The 22,324-nt window shown below is 37.3% G+C and overlaps 1 protein-coding gene across 2 annotated transcripts in view; it reads right to left on the minus strand.

Annotated features, from left to right (window-relative positions):
* Positions 1 to 2,712: 2,712 nt before the first annotated feature.
* Positions 2,713 to 22,324, minus strand: part of LOC149297867 (rap guanine nucleotide exchange factor 6-like) — an 87,363-nt gene continuing 67,751 nt past the window's right edge. For both annotated transcript variants that reach the window (XM_089488000.1, XM_089487999.1), the window contains 12 exons: positions 19,077 to 19,320; positions 18,377 to 18,760; positions 16,558 to 16,769; positions 16,019 to 16,142; positions 15,355 to 15,378; positions 11,419 to 11,639; positions 10,715 to 10,903; positions 10,345 to 10,479; positions 8,836 to 9,046; positions 8,599 to 8,631; positions 7,984 to 8,426; positions 2,713 to 2,735 (listed from right to left, as the gene is read on the minus strand). In XM_089488000.1, the coding sequence (XP_089344126.1) occupies positions 2,713 to 2,735; positions 7,984 to 8,426; positions 8,599 to 8,631; positions 8,836 to 9,046; positions 10,345 to 10,479; positions 10,715 to 10,903; positions 11,419 to 11,639; positions 15,355 to 15,378; positions 16,019 to 16,142; positions 16,558 to 16,769; positions 18,377 to 18,760; positions 19,077 to 19,320 (2,243 nt within the window). The remainder of the gene's footprint in view (positions 2,736 to 7,983; positions 8,427 to 8,598; positions 8,632 to 8,835; positions 9,047 to 10,344; positions 10,480 to 10,714; positions 10,904 to 11,418; positions 11,640 to 15,354; positions 15,379 to 16,018; positions 16,143 to 16,557; positions 16,770 to 18,376; positions 18,761 to 19,076; positions 19,321 to 22,324) is intronic.

A 22,324-nucleotide genomic window follows, 5' to 3' on the forward strand; every position in this document is an offset into this window, starting at 1 on the left:
AAAAAAAGATAAAACCAATAAAAAGTTTTTTTGGGGGTTTGCACGTGTTCGATTCACATACCGACAATTTACTAAAGCAAATTGTTACTAGAAATGAGGTTTCTGAGGATGAATCGCTGCAGCATAGGAGGAACAGCCCCTTTAACTGGAATCGTGTGCGTGGTTTAAAGAAGCAGCAGATGTTTAGTAATAGTCACGCAGAATTGTGTAAAGTCTTTATGAAAAAAAATACTGTTCTAATTAAGTTCAAAAACATTGCCATGCAGATAGGGACACCTTATATTTCAGAAATAGATTAACAAGTAGCACAATTTAAAAAAATTTCCTTTAACATAATGCAGTAATGATTCCCCTTAAGGACATCAGAAGCTAGCAGCATGCAAAAGATGTTGATCAGATCACTGCTTTTAATTGGTAACCTTGCACTTAATGAGTAAAAAACATAGCCGTGGATAGGTACCGATTTAACATATGAACATTACCAAGTTCCAAGGCACAACCTAGCACAGGATACAATGGGTCCTCTTAACAGACGGTAAATATATTTTATTTATATATAGCTTTGGGATTAGACCTAAAGGACAAGATAATATATTAATACTGCATGTTTGTAAGAAAAAAGTGGATATTGCCTTATTAGTCCAGGAGAAAATTGGGTCTATGTTCAAAATAAAAAATCTTATCGGGCCAACATAGAGGAAGATGTAAAATGACAAAAGCTGATGTGGCTTCAAAAGGAGACCTTTTTCTCCCAAAATTTTATGTATTGTTTTAATGAAATAGGCACATTTAATCTATTGTATTATACAAACACTGTGTGTGTGTGTGTGTGTGTGTATATATATATATATATATATATATATATATATATATATATATATATATATATATATATATATACACACACACACACACACACACATATTCCATGTTACTTTTTTAGTGCTACTAGAATATGGAGGATGAATTCCTCCTCAGATAAGACTACAGCAGAACACTACATTTATTTTATTGCCACATGCAAACTGATGTTTTAATTTCACTGGCCAAATTAACACTCGTGTTTGAATTATTTTGCAAATACATCCTTTTTGTTTTATTTTTATTTAAACAAACAGTTTTAACGCACATTTGGAATGATCGACTAAACTATCTAAGGGAGCATTTTGGTTGTTATTCTGCCTCTGTTCTGAGACATAAAAAAGTTAGCAGGAATGCAATTAAAAATTAGACAAAAATGTCCTTTTTTAATTCTGCAGATTAAAACATCATCTTGTTTAAAGAAAGGCGTGTCCCTTACTTCACTACTGCCATTGTGTTTGATGTACAGTATTATAAAGAGAAAGTATTTGCCAATATGTGTATATATAAACCGTTAGATACCACATCTTAGCAAACTTTACCAAATAAAGTGATTTTTGCTTTAAATTGATCTAGTCTGTTAATGCACAATTGTAAATTATGAAGATCTTGTTGCAGCAAATGTTTACATGCAAATATTATCACTTTAATGCTTGTTTTATATTACTATATCTTCACCAGAACTGGTAGATCATTTTTTAAACTGGCGTTTGTGGGGGACGGATACAAATTGTAAGACTGTTATTACAAAGGCATACATTCTGGACACATACCATTGTTGTGTAAACTACTAAACAAAAGTGCAATTTTGGCATCAAGTTTGTTTATATTAAGAAAAACAATTATCAAGTGACGTCCTTTAGATTCATATGTGTAGATGCCAGCCATAAGACTTAGCACAAAACATCTTATGGTTAATGTATACATCTGTTGACATATACGCTAACATATATAGTACAAATAGAAAGAAAAAAACCCCAAAACAAATAAACATAATTTTGGCACTGCCATTTCCTATCATATTTGAGTGTGTGTGTATATATTTACAGGCACACATTTATGAAATAATTATAATGCTGTCAAATTGGTTAAGATGTAATGGAATATCAATTTCTACTGAGGTTATTAATAGCTTATACCGGAGGGTGGCAGTTTTTCATTGTAATATTTAGACGTTATTTTTACTAGACCCACATGTCCCAGTAGCAGTTTCTGTATGTAGCCAACATTTCAGGCGCTGATTATATATATTCTACGAAAAATATCTCTCTACATTTATGTAAACCATTTCTGGCAAAGCTTTGCAAATGACAAAAATGAAACTTGTCAAATTAAGCATAAAGAAAGAAGATGCCTAAACGCATCTAATAAATTACAGTACCATATATATATATATATATATATATATATATATATATATACACACATACACATATACACACACACACACATATATACATACATACACACATAGAGAAACACATAAGCAATACATTTTGCCTGCATTTAATTCAAGTCCTAGCTAAAAGATTAATTAGTGCAAGGGCGATCTGATAATATTTGATTAAATAAAAGTATGTAATGTTTAATCGATTGTAAGCAGTTTGCTGTCGGTCCAGTGCTAAACAATTTAAGTCAGACTAAGCAGAGATAAACTTTAAGGTTGTTGTCTGATATTATCCCTGCAGAGTACTGCTTGTTATGCACAGTGATCTTGATCCTCGGAGCTGGCCACCACTGTATGTAATTGTAGAAATGTCACCGCATTTAAGAGGTCTTGCGCTACACGGGATACTCTTCCATGTTCAATGTCCTTCCAACAGTCACAATAAATAATAATGATTCCAGTAATTACACAGCCGACACTTGTTCTTCTGGAGAAAGAAAAGAAAACAAAGTGTTAAATGAATAATGTTTAATATAGTATCTACAGATTAATGCTGGATGGGAGAAGCCCCAGCCAGTTGAAGTATGGTCATGTATCATCATCCCTCCGGATGCAAATACATGGACACATGTGGAGGGCAAGTTGGCGTGACCAGGGTCTGGCCTTAGCACAAGCCTAGCTCCTGTCACACTAGGGACCAGCTTGCTTAGCTCTACCACAGACAGGATTCTAATGTCTCCATTGTTATCAAGTAATGTTTTTTAAAATATTAACTGCTCGTATTTTATATTTTGATGAGAATGTCCCATACATATAATTTCATACAAATTAAACTAATGTCCATGATTGTATTTTCAACTTGGAGCAGAAGAAAAATGATCCTTGGTATGGTAATAAATGGATTATGATATACACTGTCACACAAATATTCTTGGTGGATCTTGCACATGATACTTCCAGTTTTATTCCAGGTCTTCCTAAGCCAGCATTGGATTTGAAGGGCAGTGATTACACCACGTGGGCGCAGGCAGCATCACATTTCCTGCAAGCTGAGTAGCGGGGGGGGGGGGGGGGGAGTGGCAAAAGCAAATGGGTGAGTGCTATTCTGCATAATCCTGCCATGCATTTGCATGGGGGACCATATGAAAATGTAAAGGGGGCACTGCTATCATATGCATCAAAGTGCATATGATGGCTGGATTGCCACTATAAGATGCACTGTACTCGCTTTTCCTGTAGTAAAATGTGCCGACAGACAAGCACATATGTAATAGTCTATGATGCGTTTCAAGTGATGACTTGTGCAAGCTTAAGGCTGAGTGAACACAACGGCCAAAAAATATCCATAAACTGTTTTATCTGAACTCCTAATGGTATGCTGTGCACACACTTTTTTAATCAAAAAGTTATTTAATAAATTAATATGTTGAAAATACTCTGTTATAGTTATTTATGCTGTACTGAGTGGCTTTTCTAATGAGTACATATTGTTTATTTACACGACACACAGGGGTATTTACTTATGATTGTGTGTTAGTTACTAAATTAGATAAGTGTAAGAGGGTAAAGCATCAAAGATGGAGGGCTGGCTACTTGTGGCCAGGGGGCAGATAAAGCAATCGCCCCCTTTCACCTCCCCCTTGTTATCTCATATACACACTGGGACACATATTTACACACCCCCTCCCACACATATTTACGCATTCGTTCTCGCAGACTCACACGCACATATTCGCTCACACATGCCCAACTTACATATACGCACGCACACACACATATGTGCTCACATCCACACACACCACTACACCTACACATTCATGCTCACACACACACACACATTTGTTCTCACACAGACACTTACACATTTATGCTCACACACATAATCATGCTCACACATACAAATTCATGCTAACATATACTTATGTTTTGATCAGTGTTGTGATGTTTTGCCAATTAGCCTAATTCCTTGCCTCAGCCTTCCTTAACTATGACTTGGACTCTCACTGTTGGATCACTGCTGCCTTGTTACTGTCTGATACGCAGATAAGTTATTTTAGCTTCTAATCAAGAGCTTCCATCTATATTTAAAAGGAAATAAACATAAAATATAACTGCCATTGTTTTCATGTGTGGAATTGACTTGGAATGATATTGTCTGGATGCTAGAACAGATCTAATTAGGTCATTAGACCATAACAACAAAATAGTTTAATGCAAAATAATTTACCTCACCTGCAATTTTTAGGTTTCTCCCCCAGAGTAACAGAACATGGACAGAGCTATGATATTTACCAGGACATATGTATATTAGGATATTATCAGAATATGAAGCTTACAGAGTAAAAGTTATTGTAATTAACTGGAACAAGCAATAATACTTTATATTATAGTGTAACTTATGAGAAACAAATTATAAAATATGCAATATGGCATGACCAACATAAATATTTAAATAATTAAGCCTCAAATTTCATAGACACAGATTTGGATGGAAAATTTATACACAACTCTGTGTACTAAAGACAATCTATTTTTAGGAAGGATAGAACTGGAAGGGTACTCAGAAGAATACAATTATGATTAAGATGGAGTGGCTTTTACTAAATATATTGTACAGTGGGAAATACTTGGTCAACATACCATCCTCTTCACTTCCTGTGTCAGCCAAACCTTCTACCGTAGTATAGGGCTTTTGTCGGTTATGCCACAGGGACAACATCTTCTCAGAGACACAGCAAGGTTCGCTAGCAAGGGAAGATGTTGAAAGTCTACAGAGGTCTCTATGTATCATCTTTGATCTCTGTATTGCCACATTATAATCTGGAGGTTTTGAATGTGGTTGATGGACTGGTCCTTCCTGTAGGTCAGCTAATGATATTCCCAGGTAGCCAGGAGGGGTGGGTGGTGGCTCCCTATACCTATTGTCCATCTTAGACGAGGTTACACAGTACACTGGCACAACGAGAGACAGGTAATGGGAGATGTTAACAAAAGAGCAAATGCAAAATCAACAAAAACAAAACAGTGAAACGTTAACAATGGCAGGACAAAAACAGGTGACAATAAAAAAACAAATGCAGAAATGCAGGTTGTGATGATAGCACCAGAACATGGGGTTACAAATCTTTGCTGTAAATCCATAGGATAAAAAAAAAAAAAAAAAAGAAAGAATGACATGCAGGATTATATATACGATTTGAGGGAAAAAAAACAATGGAACAGCTGTATTTATTTTGTAAAAAATACTGTCATCCTGACTAAAGTCCACTGTGTAGGTTTTGTTTTTATGTAAAATGAAAAGGTTTCAAAGTTTTTAACCGGGAATCAAAAAAAGAGAAAAGCAAACAGCATTTTTTCATGCCAAAATATATTTATCCAGGGTTTATCTATGCACGTTATTTATTATGTACACATGTAGTGTGCTTATTTTAGGGACTCCAGTGTAAGTTCCGGGCAATACTAAGTGTCTGCATATGAAACCTCAACCAAGCATTTTAAAAGATTCTGTGTGCTGTTTAACCCCTTAAGATGCAGGCAGAATGAGAGGAGCGAGGAGGCAGGCAGCAAGGGACAACAGACCATTCACCAGCCGTACTTACAAAATTGAGTGTAAAGTTATACCTGTGTATTATACACAGGTGCTTCTTACACCCGAGACTTTACGGTACTGGAAAATGAAGCTCCTAAATGTGCAGTGGATACCTGGGGCAGCCCAATGTTTTTAGGCATTCTAAGCAGATTGATGGGAAGGCCCATCACTAGCAATGAAACAATTATACATAAATTCATTAAGGAACACAATATCTGTGATCACAGGTATGTTTTTGGAAGAAAGTCACCGTATGTTTCTGCTTATCTGTTTATAAAGTAACTTTGTGTCTGATGAATATACCTTTAATTCGCTTCTTCGCGCTATCACAACTACCCCTCCCACTAACCTTACTGCCTCTGATTTTTTCCATGTAATTCAATAATAAAATTGAAAACTCTTAGATTATAAAATATCAGCACTGTCTCCCACTTGACCTTCCTATCCCTTTGACTCCTCACCATCCTATTCACTAAACCTACTTTCCTAGTCCCTCTCCTGCAATACTAATACTAGTGTGGCTGGTTCATTCCTAACAATGCCACTTTTACCTCTTGTATAATACACACTAACTCCCTCTAGATTGTAAACTCATTTGAGCAGGGCCCTCAGTTGTTTCTTTATATTATATACTATATTATTATATATATACACCATTAAAAAGTATAATATGTATATTATATAATATATACTAATTGTTACGTTAATTGTAAAGGAGAATCTGATGGCACTACATAAAACAATAGTAGTAATATTATTAAACATGCACCATATTTCTGATGCTAGCATAACATTTTAGTGAACATAAATCAATATTAAAAAAGTATCTCCACCCACAATGGATAATTAGATTACAATGAAACATATTTAGCATTACTAATATAAGCAGAATTTTTCAGAGCTTCTGTCGCGTGCTTCACTTCTGTTTTCCTGTTTGCTATCCAGAATTTTCAATAAAAAGAAGATGGCTCTTCAGAAAATTACTTTGCTTTTGAAGGACAACTGAAGTGGGGGGGGGGGGAACCAAAAACTTTCTTTAAACAGGGGGACAGGATATCTAGACCCTGCTAGGATATCAGCTTGTCCCTCTGCTGGATGATCATATGCACTGCGATGCAAGTCAACTGAGGCTTGCTGATCACAGTGTGATCAGTGCAGGAGAGATTGGGGGGGGAAGAGAGCAAGAAACAATATGTATCCCTCCTCTGACAAAGGGGGGGGTAACGCATTTTTTTTTAATGAAAAGGCAATAAAAGTGAAGTATAAAAATACAGTGCGCTCAGTGATGTCATTGTGACATCACTGGCATACATAATCTCTAAATAATAAAAATATTACATCATATCGCTGTAGCACTACATGTGAAAAGTATAACCCCCCACTCCTTCATTCACTACCCCCAAACCCCTTAAGCCAGGAGTATTACAAAATATATATGTATGTGGCGCTTGTCTGTAATCAGGGAACGTTGCTGAACATAAACTGGGTCATTGTTCATCGGTGCCATCTACTGTGTAGAAGAAATTCTAAGAATGTATTTATTTATTTTTTTTAATAGATTTTTAGTTCTTTACATACTTCCACTCAATTATTTTTTTCAGGTTTCTATGATTTCAAATGAAACCCTATTTGCTCTGCAAAAAGGGTGTATAAATTGTGTGGATACATCAGACACGAAATAAGGAGAACCTTATTTAAGCCCACACATGAAAAAAAAGGGGGGGGGACATACAAGCTTAATGGTACCCTTGGGCTGAAGAGGTTAAACCCTTACATACAGACATGCACTGATTCGACCGATATCTTATGCAATATGTAAGTGCTCAGCAAGCCATATGGGAAGTGTGGGAGCTGAAAAAGGTATTTCCTATATCCTTTCATTAAAATTTACTGCAATTATGTTATTAGTGTTTAAGGAATTTACTACAGTTGTCCTTTAAACAGCACAGGAATCTTCCTTATTCCTTTTAAAACAATGAACTGGATAAGAATGTCTGTTTTGAGTCATACAAAATATACTAAATGTCAAAAGTGAGCACTCTGGATCTGTGGTGTCATTTTAATGTCTGGTGATAATAATATTAATTAAAAAAAAGTCCAATATATCAAAATAGCATTTTAGCCAAGCTGATCAAATTTCTCTTACCTATTAGTCCTTTTTCGGTAGTCGAAGTAACTGTTTTATAGGGTGTGTCAGCCAAAGCTTCATTTTTTTCTGCAGAACTCAGTTCCCTACGTTTTATAGTGCCATAGTTTGTCTCATTTGTATCTGACACAGAGCTTGATGATGTCCAGCTCTGACGAGAATAATCTAGTTCAAGACTACCTTTTAATTGTCTTTTGTCTGTATTATAGTCTTCATCATATTTATCTTCGTTATAACTTGACTCTACCTCAGCGATGGGTGCATCCATATGTGTGTAGCGATAAGTGCTAAAAAGGTCCAAGCCTTTTTGACTTTGAAAAGCTTGGAAATTATCATGGGAGCTGCTGGAACAAGATGTCCAACTTCCACGACCACTGTCTGCTGTATCTCTGGTGATGTGATCATGTGATACTTCATCACTGCTGTTACACGATGCCACACTTCTGATTGCTGGATGTCTTGCATGAAGCCAGTTACTAACAGCAAAAGAGAAATAGGTATTACGTTTATTGCTTAGATGTAATCCCTCTACCACCATATATGAATTCTTCATGGCAGTTCCCCACCCTAAATCTCCAAATACTACATGATCGGTTCCTTTCAATATTAGCTTACATAAGCATCCCAGGCCTCAAAAGAAACCATAAGCTAGGCTCCAATAAATATACCCGAGTACATATATCAATGACACACAATGGACTGATTGCCTAACAAGAGTAATGCCTACTAAATACTCCCCCTTGAGTCTAAATCTAATTCTAAGACTTGGTGCTTTGAGTATTTTACAGATTTGCCTCTTCTCACAACGTAAAAATGCAACAGTGCACCGCAAAGCACATTTTATTTTCTTACCCAATACAAGATTGGTTGCGTTCTGCTGTGGGTTGATGAACATCCCTTTTTTCGGAATCCGTGTTAGAATTTGGCAAACATCTCTCATCCTGCAGGGAAGTCGATACCGAGTCCACAGAACAGTTACTGACTATGCTTGATCTCGATGAGATCTCACTGTGGCTTGAGTCGGAGAAGTTATCAGATTTAGCAGATGGTATGAGGGTATAGCCTTAATAAAATAAAAAATATAAAAAAGTGTTTGTCTGTTGGTAAAATGGGAAAGGACTCTGTTTTTATTAAGAAAAAGCCTATATGTTAAGTAATTTCAGTAAAATAAGCCTAAATATAGCATGTAGTTTACGTTTGCAATTCCTGTACTATGTCCTATTTCTAAATCTCCCATTACAGATACAGTACGCAAAAACTTATTGCAAAGTTATTTATAATCACAACATATTCCATTTACTTTTATTTTTATTTTTGTCCATAAACAAATAGGCTTGTACTTATCAAGTCAATAACTAGACCAGTTATTTTATAATGTATTGATATGATCGTCAAAGCAACTAGTGGAACGTTCTGTTGAATGTTTTTTAATTAAGAGCAAATGGCTCATTTATCATTAACAATGTAATTTAACAAGTTGATTAAGATCTTGATCACAGCAAATATACTACAGGTAACAAAAATAGCTGAAAAGGTTTGTGCGCCATAATGTGTGTAATAGGTATGCACGGGTGATCGTGCTTTATCTGCCCTTAAAAAATGCAGAATTCCAGCTGTTTGGAACGACTGCTTTCAGCTTTCTCTCTGAATGGGTAGAGTTCTGCCCGTTACGTTGGATATTCGTTTTTCACAAGCAGCCCCACCTATTCCATAGCTTCGCTGACTGCTGGTCTTCTGGCTGGGTTCACTCGTCAGCGACAAACAGGAGCTGGAAAGGTTCATTGCAATGGAATTTTCCGACTTTGCCGCATTAACAGCTGTAAAAGAAAAAACTATTATTCTGCTGAATTAAAGGGTAATAGTTATGTTGTACTATTATTTTGTTTTCACACGCCACATATACACATTCATAGAACTGGGAGTGGACCAAAATATGAGTCCTACTACCTAAACATGCATGACTACATTAATATATTTCAACCTAGTCAAGAATTCTTAGTGAACGCATTTCAATAAGGAAAGTCCATGATGTGATCGTAAAAAAGAGTTTTAAATATGCACTTTGCAATGTTTTATATATACACACACAATAGTATAGTCGTAACTGCCTTTCAGTTAACCTATATAAAAGTCTGATTTAACCCTAGTAATAATAATAATAGTAATTTACAACTTGACCTGCCCACCATGCTAAATGTGAGTTGGTATGGACACCGGGAGTTTCCCCAAGTACTCTACATTGTTAAAATCCAGAAATAATGGTTAAAAAATACATTGTAATGCTTACAGAATATTTTTTTTAAAATGGTGCATGGCCATTTTTTAAGAAGATTGAAGATACAAAAATGGACACAGATATACCTTTATGTGGGGATCCATATGGGGAAGCAGAGGGGCTTGAATGTAGTGATGATACCATTGATATTGTATCTTCTGCTTCTGTTTTACTAGTAATATCATCTGTCATACCGATGTGTTTTTGACAGCATGTAGAAGCTAGATTAGGAAGTGGGCAGAAAACAAAATAGGAATTGAATCTTGGGTAAGAAAATTCTAAATAAATAACAATACAACTAAATGCCCTTCTGTGTGAAAGACCATTTTAAGCAATAAGGATGCTAAGATTAGCGTGTAATAACACATTGTTTCCATTTTCATTCATTTGAAATACAAAAGCAGACATTCAATGTAATTGGGAGTTTTAACAGGGCATGGTTATACCAATGCTTACCATTTGGAACATTCTCCTTAGTTGGTACTTTCTTTCGGTTGGGATACAAGTTTACTGCAGGGACTTGTAAGACCTGGCTAATTCTGTTTTGTTGATGGATATGAGCCCTAATAGTTTGGCCTGACGGCCTCAGAGGTGCAGGAGACATGTCAGATTTAACAGGTCTTCGCTCGCTTAAATTCTTGGTCACTGCAACAAAATATTTATTGAAAGAGAGTGTAAAATATGGAGACATGGGATGTCTATACTTTATATTCACAGCCATAAAAGTTAACAGAGGAGTACAAATATTTTTATTCAAATAAAATCCCTCAGAGTCTATTATATAAAAAAAGCCAAAAAAACATAACCAACCTCAACCATCCCCTCACCCCATGGCTGCAGAGTGAAAATGGCTACCCTTGGCACACACATCTGTATATACTGCTGGGCAACTAGCATTTAATAAATGAAGAATTGCATTCTTCAGGCACTACAATGCAATGCCAACACAACAGTATATGCTCTTTAGTGAAATAACTTTACTTGCAATAAACGATCGACTCTGAAGCCGTTAAAGGAAATGTTTGTATGGTTTTGTTTATGTTGATATGATGTAAGTAATAAACTCAAACCGTAACTTCTTCTTGATTGATTATGCATATTTGGAATCAATAGGCATAAAGACATGTCCTATAGCAAAGAAACGGATAGCCGGTACTCACAAGTGCTATAGGAAGGTTCGCATTGCAATGACATGACTTGTATTTTGTCTTCATCGGTTTCCACAGTCTGGCTCGAAATGTACTGTTTCACCTTTCTAGCCATTTGCGCGTCCTCATACAGCTTTTTTGCATTCAAGAGGGAGCTCCTCCTCGCTCGTTTCTTATGACCGCCTGCTTGTACATCGAGCATATTTGAGTTTGTGCTTCCTTGGCTTAGGGATCTGAAAGTTAAAATAAAAATAGATTAAAGAAATAAAACTGCTGTTTCTTATTAACATTCTTACACAAGTTACTTTGTTTTGTTTGCATAATAGTTGCCCAAAATATAAACAAAGTTGTAGTTCCGTCCATCTGATATACTCTTGGCATATGTTAAATATATGCGAGTGCAAATCCCCCTTATGGGATGGAAGTGCGGCTACACCAATTAATAAAAAAATTATCACAAAGACCTTTTTTCTTTCCTTCATAAAGTCTATGTGTTATGCTATTGAAGCTTTTAGCATGACATTTAAAAAAATAAATAAAAAATAAATTAAAAAAAATCGGAGGAAGACAAAGAAAATGAAAAACTAAATACAGTAGAAAAAAATCTTAACGGTATTAACAGCAATATCATTCCAGCAAACTAAAGGTAATTCAATCCATGGCATTCAACCATGGATGCCACAAGATTGCACGCTTTACGCACATGCAACTATATATAGGGCCCAAAACATTAAACTACCTTAATATAAAGTAAAATTCACATATATAAAATCAGCTATAGTAGGTCTATAAAACAAAGGATAATCAGTCATGCATAATTAATAAAAACAATTCCAAAAGTACCAACATCTGTAATAATAAACGGTAAATAATAACACTATGTTAGTTATCCTTATTGGGACATGCACAAAAGTATATTTATATATATATTTATTACAAAAAAAAAATATGGAAATCAGAAAGGAAATCTATAACTAATTAGCTCTCTAGGTTTTATGCAAAGTCAGTTGCATAAAGCTAGACGCCTGATTAATGCCCTGTCAACAAAATACCACCTATTTGGAACCTTTTTTAAAGAGTTTCAGTGAGCATTTTAGGTATGTGTGATGCTGTGTATAAGCCAGGGGTGTCCAACCGGCGGCCCTCAAGCTGCTGCAGGACTACATCTCCCATACTCCTCAGCCATCCCCTTAACAGAAAGAGAGCATCATAGGAGATGTAGTCCTGCAGCAGCTGGAGGGCCGCAGGTTGGACACCCCTGGTATAAGCGTTTCCCTGAATAAAGGGTTAACTGCTTGCAGGAGTCTAAGCCCACTACGGCAATCTAATCGACTGGTATCTGCTGCTTAAAACAAACACACCTTCATTTGTGGACAGTGTTGCATACTTAGTATGCCGAGAAGAGGAGTTGGGAACTCCATACAATAAAAGAGTACAGAAGACATATTCGGCTGGTGTTCTATCCAACAAGGCCCACCCCGTTACAGTATGGTACAAAATGACGTATGCTTTGTGAAGGTAAAGCTGGTTAGACAGCTTAATTTAGGGCAAATCAGTAAGGGTAAAACAGTGAAGTCCCCTGATAAAGATATCTGCATGCCTATGACTACGGATGACACGTGTGTCACACTGGTGTAGGAGCATGGTGGCAAAAAATCAATCCACACATATATGATTAGAAAGTTATGAAGTTTTATGAAACAACCAGAGTATCCATGGTCTGGCACAAAAATGTTTTAATTCATTTCTTCATTTGGCCACATTCAATTTAGATTGAATCTTAGGAGACCCATCTTATTTAATAAGACGTTGGATGTCGTCCTTACAGACGGAGGTACTAGTGCTGTATTTCACACCACAAAATGTAAGCAGGCGATCTAATAAAGTGTTGGAAAAGCAGGGTCCTATGCTGTATAGCAAGATGTATTAGCAGCTGGTTCTTCGGGTCTCTGGTCAGACCTCACGTAGAGAATTGTGTACAGTTCTCCATCTCCAGAAGGATTTTGATTTGATTTTACTGGAGAGACTTCAGAGGACAGCTACTAATGGTTTGCAGGATAAAAATGATCAGGAACTCTATAGGTGAACTCCATATCTATAGCTTGGAGGGAACAAGAGAAAGTGGAGATGTGATAGAAACATTTAAATACTTAAATGAATTTAACAAAGTACGAGAGGGTCGTTTATTCCAAATGAGGAGTAATGTTAGAGTAAGAATTCATAATATGAAACTAGAGGGCCAAAAGTTTTATTTTAGAGACGCCTGGATAAATGGAACAATCTCTGAACGGATTAGTTAGAGGCAACAAGTGATGAAATGTACACATGAATGGGACAGGCATAAAACTATTCTGGAACTAATACAAGACCAAGGACTGATTAAAACCGGCAGACCAGAGAGGACAAATGGTTCTTATATGCTGTCAAATTCTATGTATCTATTTTAAAATCATTACAGTTTATACGTTTCTGCTTTTCAGTTTTGTAAAAGTATTTACGCCTTTATATTGCCCCGATCTAAATTGACTTCTTACAATTAGCCCATTAATCTGAATTCTCTATTACTTGTATTTATTTTGGGGGACTCTAAATAGTTGTTTGTGCTACAGTTTACTATTACTTCGGATTAAGCGTAAAATAATTCAAGTGTGGGACCGTGCGGCTTTCCTAGTTGTGTATGTCTTGGATTAAATGAAACATGACGAGCCGGTCTCATGTTGCCAGGTCTTGTGTTTTGCTGAGCTTTGAACCAGTTGCTTGCGAGCACCTTGCTGGCTACAGCAGCTTTCATGCCAGCTTTGTTCAACACGAACGGCATCACAAAACACACGATGAGATCATTCGTACGGCCGATTTGCTATTCTATCTCCACTCCTGCGGCACGTGCGCCACCTGTATTACATTGTTTTCTCTTTTTTTTTTTTCTTCCTACGGCACACTCTCACCATAGAACGATCAAAACATATGTCTGTAGAAACGATGTGCACTTAATAGAGAAATCTCCGATGAAAGAAGGGACAAAGGCATGGTCCTCTCTAATTTTAAGCTTTGCAGGCCCAAGGCAAATCATTCAGCAAACATTTGATTCAATAGGACAATCGCTGAAAGCACTCGTGTACTTAGTATTTGAAAGAATTAAAGGGATTATAATTGATCAGGCTAAATTATCCCCCACAGGTACAGTCTCCCATACTATAAAATATATACATGCCTTCGCTTAAACACAAAAGACATAAGTCGTAACATAAAATGTATAAAGCATTTTCATTTGACTGGACTGACCATATTATTATCTTCGTTTTATACAGCACCATCATATTTCATAGCGCTGTGCAATATATATTGAAAGAAAATAAAAAAAATAGCATATGTTGGGTGATAATTGTACATTGTACAGAATTAGTATTGTATGTATCAGCCACAAGTAGGCGCTCAAACTACAAAGAAGAATCAAAACTAAAATATGCATTATGAGCGTGTCTGGTATCTCCCATCCGGTGAAATTACTAGCATATCAACCATGTCAAGCCTCAGATCCCTGAAAGAAACCCAGCCACTGTGGGGCGAATATATTAGAAGCGTTTGATCCCACATATAAACTACATCTTTAAGACCGCCATCACTTGATTGTAATTTATTATTATAAAAGCAACTCTTCTCGTCTATTTATCTGAGGGAGGAATTGACATTACAGATTTTGTGTTCAAAGTAAAGTTACTGTCTGAAAAACATAATATATCTGATGAACGCATATTTCAAGAGGCACCAAGCCCTTAAAGTATTCATTAGAACAAACCAATGACCCCAGACCAGATAATGAATTTTAGATGCTGGGAACAAGTAAGTTGTAGCACGTTAATAACATGCATGCTGTATTTCAGATGCATGCAGGATGCAGAGTTAAGAGATTAGGAAACCTACAACTATCACTTTTATTTGTATACTTACCCTAGACTTCTCCATCTCTTCTTCCTGTAAGCAAGAGTCACACACACATTGAAGCATGTATTTGAACAGAAGAGCACAGGAAAAAAAAAAAAAAGCACAGTTACGAATTAGACGGAAGATACAAAGTGTGAAAAGTGGGAGAACGGACACAGGACAGAACTGTTGATGACTAACATGCATTAGGTGACTCAATATTATAGTATAGTCAAATAGACCCCATAATATTATAATAGCGACGGAACGTACAGAGATGCAATTCAAATAAAATGACGATTAACATCTGCAGGTGAGCGGGTGATATTTAATTGCACACCTTTAGCTGACTAATCACACAACAAAGGGTTTACCAAACCAACAAAAGTCTGGTGATTACCCCAATGCTGCATTCGTGTTAATATACGGGTTCTAATTACGTTACAATGGTTACTGGAGCGACACAGCTCTCACGCGCTACAACTCGAACGGCAACGCTAATCGTTACAAAAAGATGCATCAGACATAAATTGGGACTAAGCCAGGCGTTATCGTATTCTCCCAGGGCAATTCACGTACAAAACAGTGCTGCTGATAGGAAGCAAGTATTTCCCAGCAATATGATATTAAAATACAACACAAGATACAATATAATGGTACACAGCAGAGTGCCCTACTCACATTCACATACCTTTGCCTGAACATAACAGCCGGGTCCATGTTAGCAGACGTCATGCGAATCACATTGCGGACTTCTTTGGCAATCATTCTCAATTTCTCAAAGTTTATCAAGCCATCTACCTTGGAATCATTTCCTAAACAACAAATACATAGGGTTTCACCAATACAAACTGAAAAGTAACATATGCTACTTATGTATTAAGGCGACGGAAACCTGCTCTTACAAATTTATTGTGCATCAAAAAACGACATCGGAGTTGTTGCTCTGGATTTGCATGAAATATATTAATACTTTATTTTCTTTCCTATAGTACTGAATAGATAACACTTTCTGTTGTGGTTATACGCATGTGCCAACATTTATCCTACAGCCTGTCGAGCGAGATACAATTCCAACTTATTACATATACGCCAGGACCCCCTACTAACTAACTTAACAATTTAGTTACAATGTACAAGAAATTCGATTTCCCTCTTGTTTAATCCTTTGCAGTTTCTCTTGAACCTCACTAACTGTTACTAGCTTTTCTTCTTCATTTGCCTTCGTACCTTCGTGAAGAAACGTAATATCTTTCTTGATGACGGGGAAGAGAGGAATAACAGGAGGGTGCATGCATTGGCTGCTGAGGATGTTGCGATACTTTGCCATGTTTCTTGAGGGATCAAACAGGTCTTGCAGGTCTCTGAGTAACTTCTCATATTTGCTGGGTAACTTTTCCCAAGTGCCCCTCAGCCTAGCCACAGGTGCGAGGTTTAACCCACTGGAAAAAAGAACAGCAAAAGTGAATGTAACAGTAGAGGCCTGTTTAACATAGACATTAATATTGTTTTTAAGATAGCGCCATCATGTTATATCGATGAACAGGACATAAGCTGTGCATTAAACAACAATACGGACATAGTGAGCGAGGAGATCTATGGTGACGTGCTTACAATCTAAAAGGAGACGGGGGGTATATTACTAAAGAGGTGAAAACGCAAATGCTTCGGTACCAGCCACGCAAATATAAACACTAATTAAATAAACGTTACTGGACAAAAACACAAAGTCTGTTGGGGTTTAAAGAGACAGCACAGAGGTTTACATGTGTATAAAGTTTGGGGGCTTTTATTCACACACATTGGGTAAACAAAAACAAAATCATAAAACAAAGTCTTTAAGCCATTTAAGCCAAACTCTTTAAGCCATTTAGCGTGGGACAGAAATTAAAAAGTGGGTAAAATGAAGAATTTTTTTTCCAGGATTTCACCTATAAAAACTAAAGAAAATATTAAGGTATATGTTCTGATTTTGGAAATACCACCTATGGCTGGTATATTCATCTAGTTTGGTAGTTACAAGGCTAGATTTCTTTCCCAGGGTATACGCTCGTAAGAAATAACTGATTCAGCAAGTACAGCAGTACCCCACGTGCATGGGTATGGCAGGTTTCTGGGATGTTACGGGGGCAAAATTGGAACTTGCACTTTGCAGTCGTCAAACTGGCTCGGTCCACGTCTCATTAGAGATGCAGTAGGAGGTTCCACATTTCAATAAAAAATGTGTATATATTCATAAACTAGACAACCCAAGGAATCTGATTAGTACAGTATCAGCACCATGCCTATATTATGCAGAGTGTCGTCAGATTATATGAAAATGATCACATGATATGGGTAATATTAATACCTGTATGTATTTTTTTTTCCAAAATGTTTAACCGCTCAAATGTGTCATTTTAAAAATAATGGGAAAAAAAAAAAATCAGCAATTTTTATTTTTTTAGATAATTTTGTAAAAATGAAGCTCTACAGAGATTTCTCAAGCGTATGTTACATAAACACATCCCTTAGCCTCACATATTTAAGAAATCTGATATGTATCCCACTGTAAGTCTGATCTGACCCTGTTGTATTTAGTACTGGGGGACAGACATTACAGGTTTGTCTAAACTTGTAATTGTATAATTTGAACAGTAATCTTAATCTCATTTTACTTTAGCGAGAGGGTGGTAGATCAGTAGAACAGCCTCCCAGCATGTGGTGAAGCGGTAAAGCCTAATACATGCATGGGACGGGCATAAAGCTATACCGAGTCTAAAACAAGGCCAAGGGCTGCTTAAGCTAATCCGTCATCAAATTCAGAGATCCAGAGCCTGCAGGGTGAACTTGCAGACCTCAAAAAAAATAAAAAAAAAATAAAAAATTATGGTCCTTTTCGTTACCTATGAAGGGCAAAATGTTTAAATGAAAATTTAAGATTTAACATTTCCCTGTGCATCATTTAAGGCGTTTGTGCCTTGTCTCCTGTACTGTTCTTTCACCATGAAAATATGTATAACAATTTGTCTAAAATAGTGTCCTTCAGTATTTGCTTTTATGAACCTACCTTATAATGGCAAACATGGAATTAAAATTTCTGCACTCCCTGCAGTGGAGGGCAATTTTAATGAAATGCTTCACAATTTTCATTCTTTTCAGCTGATTTGGCTCCTTGAGAATTTCTGTAGCCACCCAAAAAGTCTCCTGATTGATCACCTCCTCAAACTGCTTAAGACGGGCATTCCCAGTTTTGGAATCAATTTTGAAAAGATCGTCAATATATTCTGCAGGTTCAACGTTGCGAAAGAGTTCAAAGTCCCGCATAGACAACTGCGTTGCCACCTCAATAGTACTAAGCTGAAGAAGAGATATAAAGCTCTCGCGTAGCAGCTCCTGAGCATCCTCATCGGAACACAAGGTTTCAGTCTCCATGTTGTTCTTCAGATAGTATCTGCAATTCAGTGGTATTTTTAAATATGTTTTATTATCTTTAATTACTATCATAATTTCATTACTCCATACAAGAAAGGAACTTGCGGAACTCAGGAGTACCTAGAAGACTCCCACATGCTAAGAAAGAGGCCATTTGATATAGTAGTTTATTCTTCATAAAAACCATAAATCCAAGTTACATTAATACACACGGGGTATCCTAGTTTCATCTAATAATTGAAGCAAATTTAGATTTTGCTGTAAAAAAAAAAAAAGCCCAATTTCACCGATTATGCAGAAAACCTGGAGAAGGTAACACACAGTAGGATGCTTACCTTCCATTCAGCTGAATTCTGTCAGCTAGCTTAGAGAACTGGTCCGGAAGCCGTCTCTGTTTAATTACTCCTTCTGGGCTGACCGAGACCTCGCAAAGAGAGTATGTTTCTGAGGAGACGTTAACAAGTCCGAACTCCTGCAGCGCCGCGCACACCACCTCTTTTGCAGTCGTGTCCTTGCTTATAATTATGTAACAGCTTTGTTGATCCGCTTTGAATACTCTTATAACTTGGTCTGGAATATCTAAAGGTTAGGAAAAACACGCATGCAGGTTAGAGACGTAACATGGCTAACAAATAACAATTGTATGAGCTACAAGCGTATCATTTTAAAAAGATTGAAACAAATCATTACAGACATAGTAAAGATGATTAACACAGACAGCACTGTACAACCATTTAACCCCTTCATGACCAGGGCTATGACCCCCCCCCCCCCACCGATTAGGGCTTTTTGTCCCCACAATTATTGCTAAATTTGTTCAACCATAATCTGCTTCTTTCTAATGTAGAAGATGGAGTTCCTGACACCTCTTTTAGAACATACTCAGCAGAACTTTTGCCGCTAATGGTAGGAAGCTTGCATGGGTAGCCGCTCCCAAAGACCAGCTGTTTAACCCCTTCGTGACAAAGGCTGATTCTATTTTTTGTACCCTTCGTGACAATGGCTGTTTTGTCGTTTCTGCGGTGTTTGTGTTTAGCTGTAGTTTTCTCTTAACCCATTTACTAAACCCACACAAGTTATATATTGTTTTTTTCAGGACAAGAAGGGCTTTCTTCAGACACCATAATTTTTCTCATATGATGTAATTTCCTATAATAAAAATAATAAAATATGACGAAAAATTTAAAAAAAAAACACATTTTCTCACTTTTATTTGAAAAATCTTTTATTCATCATAAAAAACTACTGAAAAAACCTGCTAAATAGATTCTACTATTTGTCCCGAGTTTAGAAATACCCAATGTTTTTATGTTTTTTTGCTTTCTTCTACACGTTATGGGGCAATAAGTACAAGTAGAGTTTTGCTAATTCAAAACCATTTTTCTCTGAATCTGGTAATTCTGTCTCCATGTGGTATTTGGGGCATCTTTGAAGCCAGCAAATTAAATTTACCCCACCAAACCATATATTTTTGAAAACTAGACACCCCAGGGTATTTTAGATGCTGATAGTTTAACCCTTTCCATGCACAAATCCTACCACCAACCCTTGTCAAAGTTTGTGATAGTAATTGTTTTTGGTGTTTTTTTCACATACTTTGTACTTCAGGTGTGAAATTACATCTCCTGGTATATGTTGCTGTCACACAACACCCCGATATGTGTTCAGCAACATCTCCTGAGTACATTGATACCCCACATGCATGGGTTTGTCAGATTGTTTGGGGGCAAAAGGGCCACATTTGGATCATGAGCAATTCAAATTCAGTAGGAATTTTACATCTGGGTAAAGAAAAATGCTTGTACCCAACTATCAGTAGGGACAGGTTACAAGAAAGCCTGGCCCAATTCTGTTGGTTCCCATCACTACTTGGGGACCAGGTGCATCACGGTACAAGATACCTGAAATTACTTCGAGCTGAAACTGCAAAAAAGACAGCTTCAGCCCAGTGTCTGCTTTTTTGTGCAGCAAAAAAGCGTTATAGGTTGCAATTTGCATTAGATAAATTGCAACCTTCTTGTACCAGGCCTTTGTCTTCCTCATAATGAGGTAGGGCTGTAGGAGTTGATCTGACTGATGCACACTGGCTTTGTAGTGACCCCAGCTCTGCCACGGACAGAAACCTCCACGGTTCTTTCATCGTGGATGGTGCTCAGCATGCACACCTCTTTTCTGTCCCTGAACTTCAATGCCAAAAGCTCCTCTTGGCGTAGAGCTGAGGTCTCCCCCTTTCCTAGCCGGGTTCGTACCAGGTGTTGTGGGAAACCCAAGCGGTTCTTTTTTATAGTACCGCAAGCTACCGTATCGAAACAATACAGCAGCTTGAACAAAGGGACGCTTGTATAGAAGTTATCTACATACAAGTGGTAGCCTTTGTTCATAAGGGGGAATATTAGGTCCCAAACAATCTTGGCACTGGGCAACCTGGGGGGTCATGGTAGCTATCCTTACCCTCGTATACCCGGAAGGCATGAGTATATCCTGTCTCGCTCTCGCAGAGCTTATACACCTTCACTCCATACCTAGAGCGCTTGGAAGGAATATACTGCTTGAATCCCAACCTTCCTTTATATTTCATCAGGGATTCATCCACGCAGATATCCCTTCCAGGTGTATAAACCTCTGGAAACCTGGCAGCGAGATGGGTAATCAGGGGGCGGATTTTGTAGAGCCTATCAAACTGGGGGTGCTCCTTAGGGGGGCACAGGCTGTTGTCGCTAAAGTGCATGAAACGAAGAATCATTTCATACCTTTGCCTAGTTATAGTTTGGGCATAAATGGGGGTACTAAAGATGGGGCTGGTGCTCCAGTAGGAGCGGATGGAGGGCTTTTTTATAATGCCCATTAACATTGTGAGTGCCCAGAATTGAAGAAATTCTGGCACATCAATGGGAGTCCATGGCTGTTTTGCCCAAAAAGAATTAGGGCTAGCAGCACGGTGCTGCTGGGCATAAATGTTTGTTTGTGTGACAATGTCTCCCAAGACATCGTCTCCCAAAAAAACCTGCACAAATTGCAGTGGAGTGAATCCTGTAACATCAATATTGATGCCAGGAATTCCAGAAAAAGGAGGGATAGCTGGCTTGTACCTATTAGGCGCTACCCATGCCTCTGGTGCACTGCCACGACTACGTGTGGCAGGCGTCCTAACAGCCACAGATACATCACTAGATGTATCTGTGAACTGACCAACGTCAAAATCTGACGCTGTATCAGTGGCCTCAGAATCTGTGGCCAAAAAGGCATACGCCTCCTCAGCCGTATACCGCTGCATGGTAACAATTGCAGCAAAAATAGTGGGGAAGGAAAGGGTTAATGGCTATAATAAAAACTAAAAAAAAAACACTAAAAAAAAGTAAAAAAAAATGTAAAAAAAAAAAAACAACCCCAAAAACAATTGCCACTATGCAAGATCACTGTTTATGCAGTGATCAATGGCAATGAAGGGGTTAATATTATATGGGTGGCTCTTATAAGAGCCTTTGGATCAATATATATATATATTATTGAGAATACCTGAAAACACACCGATCTGTCTCTCTCCCTCACTAGAAACAAGTGAAGGAGGGAGGCAGATCCAATA

The sequence above is a fragment of the Sceloporus occidentalis genome, unplaced genomic scaffold (assembly GCF_023333645.1).
Source record: "Sceloporus occidentalis isolate IW3139 unplaced genomic scaffold, rSceOcc1.0.p SCAF_36, whole genome shotgun sequence".
NCBI classification, from domain to species: Eukaryota; Metazoa; Chordata; class Lepidosauria; order Squamata; family Phrynosomatidae; genus Sceloporus; species Sceloporus occidentalis.